Source organism: Belonocnema kinseyi, chromosome 2 (assembly GCF_010883055.1).
Source record: "Belonocnema kinseyi isolate 2016_QV_RU_SX_M_011 chromosome 2, B_treatae_v1, whole genome shotgun sequence".
NCBI lineage: Eukaryota > Metazoa > Arthropoda > Insecta > Hymenoptera > Cynipidae > Belonocnema > Belonocnema kinseyi.
In genome coordinates this window covers 15,060,924-15,073,832 of record NC_046658.1, presented here as the reverse complement: position 1 = coordinate 15,073,832, position 12,909 = coordinate 15,060,924, and the positions used below count along the sequence as shown (strand labels likewise).

The 12,909-nt window shown below is 28.4% G+C and overlaps 1 protein-coding gene across 2 annotated transcripts in view; it reads left to right on the top strand.

The window, feature by feature from the left end:
• The first annotated feature begins 10,701 nt into the window (after positions 1-10,701).
• The window catches only part of LOC117167809 (probable trafficking protein particle complex subunit 2), a 66,929-nt gene continuing 64,721 nt past the window's right edge, over positions 10,702-12,909 (top strand). The window contains exon 1 of one of the 2 annotated variants that reach the window (XM_033353011.1): positions 10,702-10,829. In XM_033353011.1, the coding sequence (XP_033208902.1) occupies positions 10,740-10,829 (90 nt within the window). In that variant the 5' untranslated portion in view covers positions 10,702-10,739. The remainder of the gene's footprint in view (positions 10,830-12,909) is intronic. The other variant, XM_033353010.1, reaches the window with a different exon arrangement.

Genomic DNA, 12,909 nt, shown 5'->3' with positions numbered 1-12,909 from the left:
CGAAAGACAATCTTAGTTTAGATCTTTGAATGGATAAGTGAAAAAGCTATAACTGATCTTGAGACTAGACTCGGACAAAGAGGTACCAAGTTGTCACCTTTCCAGAAACCTGAAAACACAGGTCGAGGAAGGCAGGGAGTAAAATCGAATGCTCCCTCCACCTCAACCAATGCGCTCTGTACAACCGCACGGCTTGCACGCCCCAAAATCCGGCCCTTATTTTAAATGAACTAGTTGAAATTAAAAAGTTTAAAATTGCTTTGTGTAAAATAAAAATAAATAAAAATTTGAAGTTCTTGAATGGTTACAGTTTTAGAGCTCTGAATTTTCACATTGAATACTGAATTATAACATTTACAAACATTGAAACATTCAATTTAGTTTTCGTTTGAAAATTCTCGAATTTTAATTGCTTCATATTGAAAATTATTTATTTTAAAAAATTTCAACTTAAAATTTCCCATTTTTGAAATTTTTGAACCGGTTTCTGATTTGACTTTGAGGTCGCCTTGAAAACTTGAATAATTCTTGATTAACTTTCGTGCTTAATTATCTCTTCCAAATATGAATAGGAACTTTTTTATTTTTCTATTAAATATACATATTTTCAAACAAGCATCTTGTCTCTTATATCTTATTTCAAAATGTAAACATGGAATAATTTGAACCAATTTTTTAATTTAAATAATGAAATCTAAGAGAAAATTAAAAAATATTTCAAAACATTTGAAAATTTTTCAAACAAAAAGCACATTGGTAGATAGTAAGGAACTTGACTTAAGTTAGCAACATTTTTTCAAATGTTACAAAAATGTATATAATTTTAAAAGATATTTATGAGTAAAGGTCTACATATCTTTTAAATTAACTCCAATTTTTGCAAATATTTAGCTGAGCGATTTTCATTTGATCGCGGTTTACCTGCTCGATGTACCCTCTTTAGTCGACTTCCCTTTACGTCGCGTTGTGCGACTGACGGAGAGCGCTGTGTCGAGCATTACCTGCGGGGGGCCATTTTGTCCTCATGAGGAATTAAACACGGGACATAACATTTTTATAATTTTGTAATCAGCAATTTAAAAATATTATATTTGAAATGTACGTTTATTTGCGATTCCAACGATATATTACTTGCAATAAAAAGATTAAAATTAGAATAAGATGTCGCAGATATGCTTATTGTTATTTTTCAACAATTCCCGTCGTCGTTTTTAAAGAAATAATTATTAATATACCATTTTAATATTTACTATGACTTTTAAAACAATTTTTAATTGTTTACACAAATTTAAATTATTTAAACAATTATATATTCTCCAGAAATTTCAAAAATGATCTTATTTTCTTATTGAAATGCAATATTTTGTCATTGTTTGAAGAAGCAAATTTGTCTAAAAACATTACGTAATTATTTGAACAATTAATTATTGTTTATTTGCAAAATTTTTTCAATTGAGTCAGAGATGTCCAATTTTATTCAAATTGGTATGATATGCTACTTTCTGTTGAATAATTATATAATTTTGACACATTTATTTTATTGTTTAATAAATTTTTTTTCTTTAAACAATATTTATTTGCGTATGTAAAGAAGAAATTTACCACTTTTTAATTGTTTAAACAAATATAATTTTTTTTAAATAATTACTTTAGCAAAAATACTTTCGAAATCGTAATTAATTATATGTCTTCTATTTAATAGTTATCGAAAAATAACTGCTTGGGCAAATGAAAATTGTGTGAACAAATAGAACTTTGTTAAACTTTAAAAGAAATTTTTTTTTCAATCAAAATCAAAAGAAAACTTTCTATACATAAAAATTAAGTGAAAAATGCACTTAACTCTTTTTTAATAAAACCAATATCAAAAGCCAAAAAACATTGCTTCGAAAATTATTTTTCAAAAAGTTTGTTTCCAGCTATGCATACTTGATGAGACCGTTTTTCTCTTAATTTTTTTTAACAGAAACTTATACTTTAAAATTGTATATTGAATTTGAAAATTATCCTTGAATTATTATTATATAAACTCCTAATCTGTTAAGAAAGCATAATAATAATAATAATTTGAAATTTAAATAATATATATTAAAATAATTAGGTATAATTATTCATACAACAGGAATACTTATAATTGTATACATTGAAACATTTAGTATGTAAAAATGAAAGAATTTTAGAAGTTAATAGTTGAAGGGGTTTGTTGAAACTTGATTTTTGTTGTTGAAGATTTATATTTTAGTTGAAATTCATCTACTTGGTTGAAAACCCGTTTTTAAAAATTTTTTCCCATCAATTCACCCGGGTGGTCGCCTGGAACGCACCCCTTGGTAGTACGATCATGGAAACACGGGACTAGACTTGCCATTCTAACTTGGTCGAGCGGGATTGAATCCACGGGAGGAGAGAGAATTCCATGAGTGGGGCGAGCCGCCATCTTACGATGTGGCATTTTATTATGCGCACGAGTATTTTTGCCGACAAAATGTGCATGAAAATATAAACATGTGGGTGCTGCCATGTTTGTCGCGGGACGTCCAAAGGTGGCGGACCACCCCTCTCATTGCATCACCCCCGCAACGGCATGCCTAGTCCCTTGTTTCCTATGTCCATGAGTACGATCAAGTAACGCTGATCGGTCAATTGCCAAACAGCTGTCAATCGCTTTAGTCTCCATTCGTGTATTTCTGTTAACCACTTTACTCTAATTTTTTAGATCTTACGTGATTTGTTTCGAAAAATCAGATAGCAAGCGCATATCCAACAACCGTGGAACCCCTTTCGATGACAGGAAAATGTTCTGAGTGCATTTTTAAAATCTTAAAACCGAATTATCATTGACCTCTGGTAAGTTTCGAGTGTCTCATAGATTTTACCATTCTTCTGCGCCCCGTTCCAACAGCCTTAAAATTGAAATTAATTGTATTTTTTATATTCTATTATATTTTTTTAGTTATCGAAAACCAGAGATGAGGTGGGAGATAGGCGATTCCATGTATTTAATTTCTAACGATTTTCGCCAGCGTCACCTATTACCTGGGACTTTTGCGAACTAAAATAAAGCGCCCCCAATTACTCAGGCCAGTTTACGAATTGAAATAGATGATAGACGGTTCTACTTGAGTGGTCAAACAGGGGAGCATTTTTCCAGATTGACAATGTCAGTAGAGAAGATCAGAGTGGGTAATTTCACGTTTGTGCTAGGGGAATTTGGGATCCTTTAATTAAAAAGTTAACATGAAAGATCTGAAGGGAATTTTGTAAATTTTGCACAATTAAACATTTTGAAAGAATGGCTGTTTTTTGGCATTCAAAGATTAATTTAAGAGCCTATTAATCAAAATTTTAATCATTCTTTCAGTACATAACGATGAAGAAAATAAAAAATGGTGGAAAATAACAAACATTTTTATTGAAAATTAATACTTTTTTGGTTTTTAAAGATTACTACATATTTTTTGAATCGATTGTTTATTGGTAGAAGATTTATCTTCTCGGTTAAAAAATCAAGTTTTTCATTAAAAATTTAACTCTTTTCGGAAATTTGTTGATTTTGAATTGAAAATTTAACTATTTTATTTATGCTTCGAAATTGATATTTTTCAGTTACAAATTCATCTATTTGGTTGACAATTTGAAGATTTTTGTTTTCAAGTTTGTTGTTTTTTATCAGAAAATTAATTTACAAGTTAAAAACTTTTTTTATGGAAAATTAAACTTTTTTTAAAACCGTTTTTTTTTTGGTAGAAAATTGAACTATTTAATTTGTCTTTTTAATGCTTGAAAATTAATCTTGGTAAAAAATTGATTTTTTGTGTTACAAATGTAAGTACAAATATAAGTTGTTTTTAAAAAATATTTGGTAAATTTTCGGAAATATTTTTTTTTAATCACTCAGAATTTTCTGAAATTTCTAAAATTTGATCAAAAAATTAATATAAAAAAATCCTTTCAAATTTTCGTATTAATCTTAAGAATATTCTTTCATTCTCTTGAAACCTTTCAAAGTTTAAAAAAAGTTTCTAAGCATGTAATTCAAAATTTTTCAAGATCGATTTTTAAAAATAATTTGTTTAAAGTTCTTTTTTGAAGTGAAATTGGAAAAATGTATTGAAGTACAGTTCAGTCAAAAGGCTAATTATAACTTTTGTGTTACGAAAGGTATGAATGTTGATTTAGGAAACAAATTGGACATAACGTAAGTTAATTCTTTCTTTTACACAAAACATGGAAGACTTGACGGGGTCATTGTATTTTTTTTAATTCTGTGGAAAAATCATGTAATTTTGCAAATATTGACAGGGTTTTTTAAATTGAAAGATTAATTTCAAAGACTATTAATCAAAGTCTTATTAATTATTTTAGTAAGCCATGGCAATAAATGGTGGAAATTTAAAATCCTTATTGAAAGCGTGTTTTTTTCTTTCTTTAAAATTAAAGTAAATATTTGTTAAATTAGCTGTTTTTGGTAGAAAATAAAGCTTGTATGAAAATTCCTTTTTTGTATTGAAAATTCAAATATTTGGTTAGAAATTAATTTTTTTATCTAAAATTTTGGATTAAAAATTGAAGTATTTACCAAGAAAATTTTTTGTTCATACTGTAACTATTCTATTTTTTTATTGGTTTAAGATTAATCTTCTTAGTTGTGTATACTTTTTTTTATAGAATATTTAACTATTTTTTAAAAATTCGTCGTTTTATAAATATTTTATAAATATTAGGAAATCTTTTAAACTTCTAAAATATTTTTAATCACTTTAACACTTCTAAATTCTTTAACACCCAAATTTTTCTTACAATTTTTAAGTCCTAGAAAATTTTAAAATTGCCGAAGATATTATCGATTCTTTCTCAGCATTTTTAGGAATCTTTTAAAATTGTCTCTGACAATTTATATAAAAAAAAAAAAATAAATCGTTTCAAATTTTTTGTATGAATATGATTTTAGTGGATGTTTTCGGTTTGTTATTTGCTGAGATGCCGACAAATATTGAGCAAAATATAGATTCATTAAGATTTCGAACGATTGTGGGTCAAGCAAAAAGTGCTTTACAGTCTGTCAGAAGAACTGCTCGCGAAAATCACACGGTACTTAAAGAGCTTAAGGGCATGTGATACTTAGAAAATTGTCGATTTTACCAGTTTTAGGTTCCCCCGGCTTTTTTTCTAGAATAATAAATATTTTGTCTTAAAAATTTGGGAAATGATAACGAACATGCTTACGGACGTCCCCACACACTTTTTTTGTGGGTTAATTAAAAAAAGTTCTAATTTAGCAAAATGTAATTAATTTGCATAGCGCTTAGGAAATAGTATCGATTATTTCAGTGTTAGATAAGAAATATTTTGCCTTCAAAATCTGGGAAATGATATCGAACATGCTAGCGGACGTCCCCACACACTTTTTTTTGTGTTTTTTATCAAAAAATTTTTGATATTTCTAACAACGTGCGTGTATATTGCGAGGTTATGTATGGTACAATTCACCCGAGCGTTACCTCCAAACTACGCAATATTTTTAGCCGAAAACTTTGGAATTACAAATAAACATAGTAACCAATCTCCCGGCACTAACCTTGTTTGCTGGCAATCAAAAAAGTTTATTTAATAAATAATTTCCAGATTATCGGAAAGGCAGAGATGAAAAACGACGTAACCTCAAATAAATGCATATGCATACAATTTTTGTTTGGAACAATCAATTTTTTTTTGTTATTATCCCTCAAAAAAGAGTCCGGGGAAGTCCGTTATGATATTTTATAGCATCTCCGAATTCAGTTTTTAAAAATGTTAATTTTTGTGGAAAAAAAGCCGGGGAAACTGTGAGTATCACATGCCCTTAATTTAAATTACGCTTTGAGGTCCGAAATTGCCAGAGAATATCTCAAATACAAATTTAAAGACTGTCTTGCCTTGACAACATGAGAAGTCAAAGTGTGATTTTGTTTTGAATTCGCCCAATTTGTTGAAATGATATTGGTAGGGCGGAGGGGAATCTTCGATTCTTGCAGAATCTTAGCACCTCTAGTTCGCAGAACCGGCGAAGAGTTTCCGATAAATGTATTTACCCGCAAAACAAATGCAATATAAATAGATGAGTAGTTCTATAAAAGTGCTTTCTTGAACATTTATTATAAATTTAAATAAATAAGTTGATTAAAATAAATTAAATAAAAAGTATATAATTTTCTTTTTACTTTAGATACTTTTCACATTTCTAATATAGTATATGTACTAATAACTGAGTTATTATTTTCAGCTTATAAAAATAGAAAAAAAAACGTTTAAAAAATCTGGGCTATTAATTTAAGCTTTAGTTTAGAGTTAAAAAATGACGTTTTTTTCAATTGCAATAATTTTTAATACAAAATACAAATTTGGAATAACTATTTGCTTGTTACAAAGGTGAAACCACATTCCGAGATTTGAAAAAAAGGAATCACGGCTTATCAGTCTCTTTTTATAGTTATATAAATATAATTTTTGTAAGATTCCGGAAAAATTTTCAAAAACATTTTTGAAGATTTCACATATGCCGAAAAAAATGCAGAAAATTTTTATGTTTTTTTTTTTATTTTGCAGGATACACCAAATATTAGTAAAAATTAGAGTGTAGCTTAAAAGGTATTTAAGACCTTTAAAAGATATGAAGAAATAATTTTTTAAATAAATTTTCGAAAAACTATTCATGTTTTTAAATATTGTTAATCTCTTCAAAAATTCTGAAATTTCCAAATAATTTTATTCATATGTTACGTCCTACGAGATGTTACTTACCTTGTATTCTATTTTATTCAAAGCGGTTCCTCGTTTTATAATCTAGTTTTAAATAAACATAAAAACTGGGACGAGGATAACAACCAGATACAATAAATAAATCAAATATGTTATAATATATAAAATAATGAATATTTATTTAAGTTATAAGAGAATTTAAATATAAAAATCAGATTTGATAAACGTTTCCTGATAAACCTCCGAATTGCCTTAAATCATTCGATTTCTTGGTTTACTTACAAAGTTCCCTTTTGTAGAGAGTAGTCAATTCGCCCTCTCGTTCCTTGAATCGAAAGTAGCCCGTCCTTCTGTTGGTATCCTGTATGGGTACCCGCAGTGGGTGGATGGCGCTGAATATGGCTCTGCAGGCTGAGATGGTAAGTTCAGCGTATCTGGGCTGCGTTGTTCCTTTGTGGCAGGTGTTCTCGACTCGGAGTTCCACACAGAAGCTATTCTTCGTAGATATTTAGATTTAAATGGCTGACGGGCCAAAACTGTTCGAAAACCCATTTGTAATTAAAATTTTCTTTTTAATCAATAATGTTTACAAACAGAAAACATTTGATCATGAAATAAAATTACTTAATTGAACACTTTAATTTACAAAACTGATGTTGCGGTAAACTCGTGATATTTATTAATAGACTTTATTACAGATGGTTAACTTAAGCAGTCTTTTTCTTGAGTGACTAGCACAATTCTTAGAAATTGAAAAAATAAATTGCAAGAATAAAAAACGAACGTACATATCTTATTTTTTTCATATCTAACTTTGTCTATTAAATCATTAATATCCATGGGCGAACTGGGCCTATTCTCCCTGTTGATAACAGTTAATATGCATAAAAACATATTAAATTAAATGCATTATTTTTTAACGCAAACAATTAAAAATTCCTTGAAACATTTTCAAATGCTCTCAAATATAGAAATTCCTTAAAAATATTTTGACACACCTTGAACTTTTTTTCAAAGATTTTTGAAGTACTTTTGAATTTTTTTGAATAATCATTCTAAAATTCTTTCAATTCTTTAAAATTTCTTAAAATAATTAAAATAAGTTGAAAATTCCTTGACATCTTTTAAAACACCCTTAATATTTAAAATATTTTGAAATCTTTTGAAATTTTTTAAAGCTCTTGAAAATAAATTGAAATTGTTAAAATACCATGAAATATATCAAATGCTTTAAAATCTCATATTAAATTACTGTAATCAATTGAAAATTCCTTGGAATCTTCTCAAATTCTCTCAAATTTGTCAAATCCTTTAAAATCTTTTGAAATACCTAGAAATTTTTTAAAAGATTTCTAAAGTACTTTTAAATTTTTTTAAATAATCCTTCTAAATTTTTTTTAATTTTTGAAATTCCATTAAATTATAAAAACAAATTAAAAATTTCTTGACATCTTTTAAAACATCCTCAAATATTAAAAATCCGTAAAAATCGTTTGAAATCTTTTGAAATTTTGTGAAGCTTCAGATGGAAATTTAAAAAACGTTAAATATTGAAATGTTGGCAGATTAGAGTTTTGAAAATGGGATGAATAAAAATTCAAAGCTTTCGAAATCTAATTTTCAAACATTTTCAACTATTCAATAAGAATAATTTTTAACTCGATGGGATTTAAGTCTTCAAATTTTGAATTGTAAAATTGAAAGTTTATTCATAAAAAATTAATAATCATGGATTAATTGAAAGCGTTCAAAATTTAAAATTACGTTTTTCAATTGGGCAAACTCTAAATGAAATGATTTCAGACTGAAATCTAGAAAACAGAAAAATTTCAAAATGTTAAAAATTTTAATGTTTGTAGATTCGTTAAAGTATTAAATTAAAATGTTAATAGCAAATACTCGAGTTAGAGTTGAACTATTTCTAAAACGATTTTTGTATATAATTATAAAATTATATATATTTATTTATTTAAATATACTTTTAAATTTTGAACGCTTTCAATTTATTTATGATTAATAATTTTTTGTAAATAAACTTTTAAGTTTACAATTCAAATTTTGAATCCATTTTAAAAACTCTAACATACAAACATTTCCATATTTAAGATTTTTAAATTTTTCTTTTTTCTCAATTTCAATCTGAATTTTTTAAAGTTTCAAGAGATTTCAAAAGATTTTCAAGGATTTGAAATATTTGAGGATGTTTTGAAAGATGTCAAGGAATTTTACATTTATTTTTCTGATATAAAGAAATTTCAAATAAATTTAACAATTTTAGCAGTTATTTAAAAAAATTCCAAAGTATGTTAGAAATGTTTAAAGGGTGTCAAGGTGTTTCAAAAGGTTTTGAAGGTGTCGAAATACTTGAGAGTATTTTAAAAGGTTCCAAGGAATTTTCAATTGATTACAGTAATTTAATATGAGATTTTAAAGGATTGGAAATATTTCAGGGTATTTTTTAAATTTCAAAGAATTTGCAAGAGGTCTCAAAAGATTTTAAAGGATTTTAAATATTTAAGGATTTTTAAAAAGATGTCAAAGAATTTTCAATTCATTTTTATAATTTAAAGGAATTTCCAAGAATTTTAACAATTATAACAGGGTTGTTTAAAAAAATTCCAAAGTGCCTTATAAATCTCGAAAAGATGTCCAGATGTTTCAAAATATTTTGAAGGTTTCGAAATATTTGAGAGTATTTTAAAAGGTTCCAAGGAATTCTCCATTGATTACAGTAATTTAATATGAGATTTTAAAGGATTTGATATATCTTAGGATATTTTAAGAGATTCCAAGGAATTTTCCATTGATTTCAATAATTTACTATGAGATTTTGAAGGATTTGAAATATTTTCGGGTATATTTAAAATTGCATGGAATTTTCAAAAGTTTTGCAAAATTTCAAGAGATTTTTAATATTTTAGGATGTTTTAAAACATTTCAAGCATTTTTAATTAATTTTAATAATTTAAAGCAATTTCAAAGAATTTGAATTATTTTTAACTTTTCAGGTCGAAAGTAGATTTTTTTAATTTCATAGTTAACAGCCTAAAACATAATAATTCGGAATCTACGGGTTTCAATGATTTGAGATAACTAACTAAGTAAATTAAGGGACCCAAATCTCTCAGACTATCTCCGAGACTAAATTGTTTCAAATCGACTCTGCTTATACCCTATTGCAAATACTTATATAGGTCAGTATAGGAGCCACCTAAAGGAAATGAAACAGCTTCCTGCATAGGATACTATATAGAATCCTATTAGTGACCTATATAGGACAGATGATGAACCGGAAGTGTTGCGCAACAAAAAGGATCGAAGGCCTGAATTGCGTTAGGATTTCTTTAACTACTCCAAAAGGTTATGTGGATTCTCGCAAAGAATACTTATTATATTATTATTTATTTATACTCAGTAGTTTTTCATTTGAAAAGAACTTTGTTGTTCTTCTTTCGCCGACATTGTCGGCGAAGAAGGCAGTCGGCAGTCAGCCGAAAAGTCATAAGGGTGAAAGAGACAGAAAGCGGGAAATTAAAGAAAAGTACTCTCTATCTCTTTCACTCTTATTATTTTTCTGCTGGCTGACGGCCAGTTGCATGGAGCCGCGGCATTAGAACTATAGGAAGATTAATTTGCACAAGCAAACCATTTCATGTAAAATGAAGAAAACACCATGCATTTTTGATCATGCGCTATTTTTTTTTTTTTTTTTATATTGCATGAAACGGCTTCTTTACGTGAATGATTCTTCCTGTAAATCTAAATTAAAAATATATTAAAATTTGCATAATATGGTTGATGTGGCGGGGAGGAGGGGTTGCCTGAATAAAGCGGTAGTTTGTTCTATCTCCACTTGATAGCGCCACTTCGTTATTTTACTAAGTTCATATTCTTGAAAATGCGACTGTACGCATTGTGAACATTTTGGTGAACTGGACTTTAGGTGAATTGGATACTTACCTACAAATATATCTTCCCTGTAATGTGTTGTATGAAGAAATATGTCGGCCAGTTTTTATTTTGCTATCGTTGGACATGCAGACAACCCGTTATTCGAATTTGAATTCCCTAACCCTGGTAAAGATGGAAAGGTATAAACAATTTTTACAACAAAGAGATCGTGTTCGAAACAGTGGGTATGGCACGATTATTATGATCATAGTTCCCAATTTTGTATTTAACATGACGTCAGGCATGATGTGGAAATGTCAGGAAGGTTAGCATAGTTGGTACATATTTTTATGTGAATCAGCGTTTGTAACGTATTATGCTATGTTTTCTACGCGTATATTACCACATCTTTTACCTCTAGTTTTCTACGATATTTGCCGTACATTACGTTTGAATGGAAATTTCAAGGGGCATGCTAGAGCATTCTCAATTGTGCCGTAACGTGCTCCGTGCGGCCATCGAGGAAAGGATAGTGCCCTTATACCCCTGTAGTTTGCATGCGTTGGCGTAGTTTTTAAACATTGTTTTTGTTTTTTCGAAATGCAGTGAGAGGAAATTACGATATTCGTAGCGACAAAGTTTTATTGTGAATGCCTATAGGATTTTTTGCGAGAAACAAGTATCTAACAGTTTTAAATCGATATCTCGAATACTTTTCGAGATATCGATGGCATCTCTGTGACTCGGCATAGAAATAGTGTAAGATCACACCCCTGCGCTTTTCCAACGCACCGTGTCAAAGATATAAGCCTAGATGCGGCACGTGTATAGTTCGAGGAACTAATTGTAGACGGCGCTCCCGGCGAAAATTGCCCAATCCCCCCATTCATCTCACCCCGAAAATCGCACCCACCAACTACTTTGCCCCTGCAATCTTCGCCCGTCGAACAAATCCACCAAATAGCCGATAATAAGTCGGCAAATACTAAATTTGAATAAATTTTGCATCAAGAAAATATGTAGATGCATAACATTTACTTCTAAATTGTATGGAAATGTAATTGTATCGTAATAAATATTTTTAGCTGACATCTTTTATTTAAAAAATTAGTCATTTTGCAATTAAAATTTACTGTCTATTAATAATATTATTCTGTTGTTTAAAAAAAAAGCGGTAGAAATTCTACTAAATGAAACTATTAATTTCGAGACATTAAAAGTTTTAATTGATAAACATATTTAGTTGAACTTTAAAATAATTAATTTTTTCAATAAATATGATCGTACAGCGTTCTCGCATGTATAATTAGCGATTTGGAGTTTTTAGATGTAGAGTTAAATGTTATAGGAATACCGCCTCCCTCACGATTATTAATTTAAGTAAACAATAATTCGTAAATTTCTATGTTTGTGTAATTAATTATGAATTAAATAAATTATAATGAAACGATAAAATTATATAATAAAATTATTTTTTATTTAATTTTTTATATAATATTTTATAGAAATTTATGTACATTACTATGTGTGTAAATTATATCCCGATTTTTTAAATTGAGAAACCCGTAATTTAAAAATTGAAAAAATTTATTTTTGAATTTTACTCGAGTGGTTGATCAGAATATATAAATAATTTGTCTTACATTTCTCAATTTAAACTAAAAGGTCAGGAATTATTGGAAAGTTTCAAAAACATTTATCTCTTAATTTTTAGTTTGTAATAAAATGATCCGTAAATGAACTATTTATTGTCGCGGGCACATTCTCACCGTGCGCTGTGCCCGTGACTCGCAAGTTTGAGCGCGCCTGAGGCGCGCGCCTTTCGATTCCCGCGATTCGCGCTCAGATATTTATTCTTTGCATTTAGAATGCTTGAATGAAACTTTAGCAAAAACATCTCTTCAAATCGCAGTATTTATATGCGTGTTCATATTCTGAATTTTTTGCTTCAATAAGTATAGTTAATGATTATGTTTCTCTCAAAGTTCTGTAGGCTTTGAGGTACACAATATTATCGTGACACTCGCGCTGAGCACAAGTTTTTTGATAGACTGTTGTAAATTTATATTTTCTGGACCACCTTAAAATAAACTTAAAAAATACAATCCTTTTTTTATAAATTTTTCTTTATCTCGCGTTGTTATGCTAATAATAGGATTTTGTTTTTCATATTATTTCTTATACATGTATAAAGCAAAATATCCTACAAGTCTTCTTTCAGATTTTTCACGTATCTTGCGTCTTTTAGCGTGATATTGAAATTTTCGATTATCTGCATAT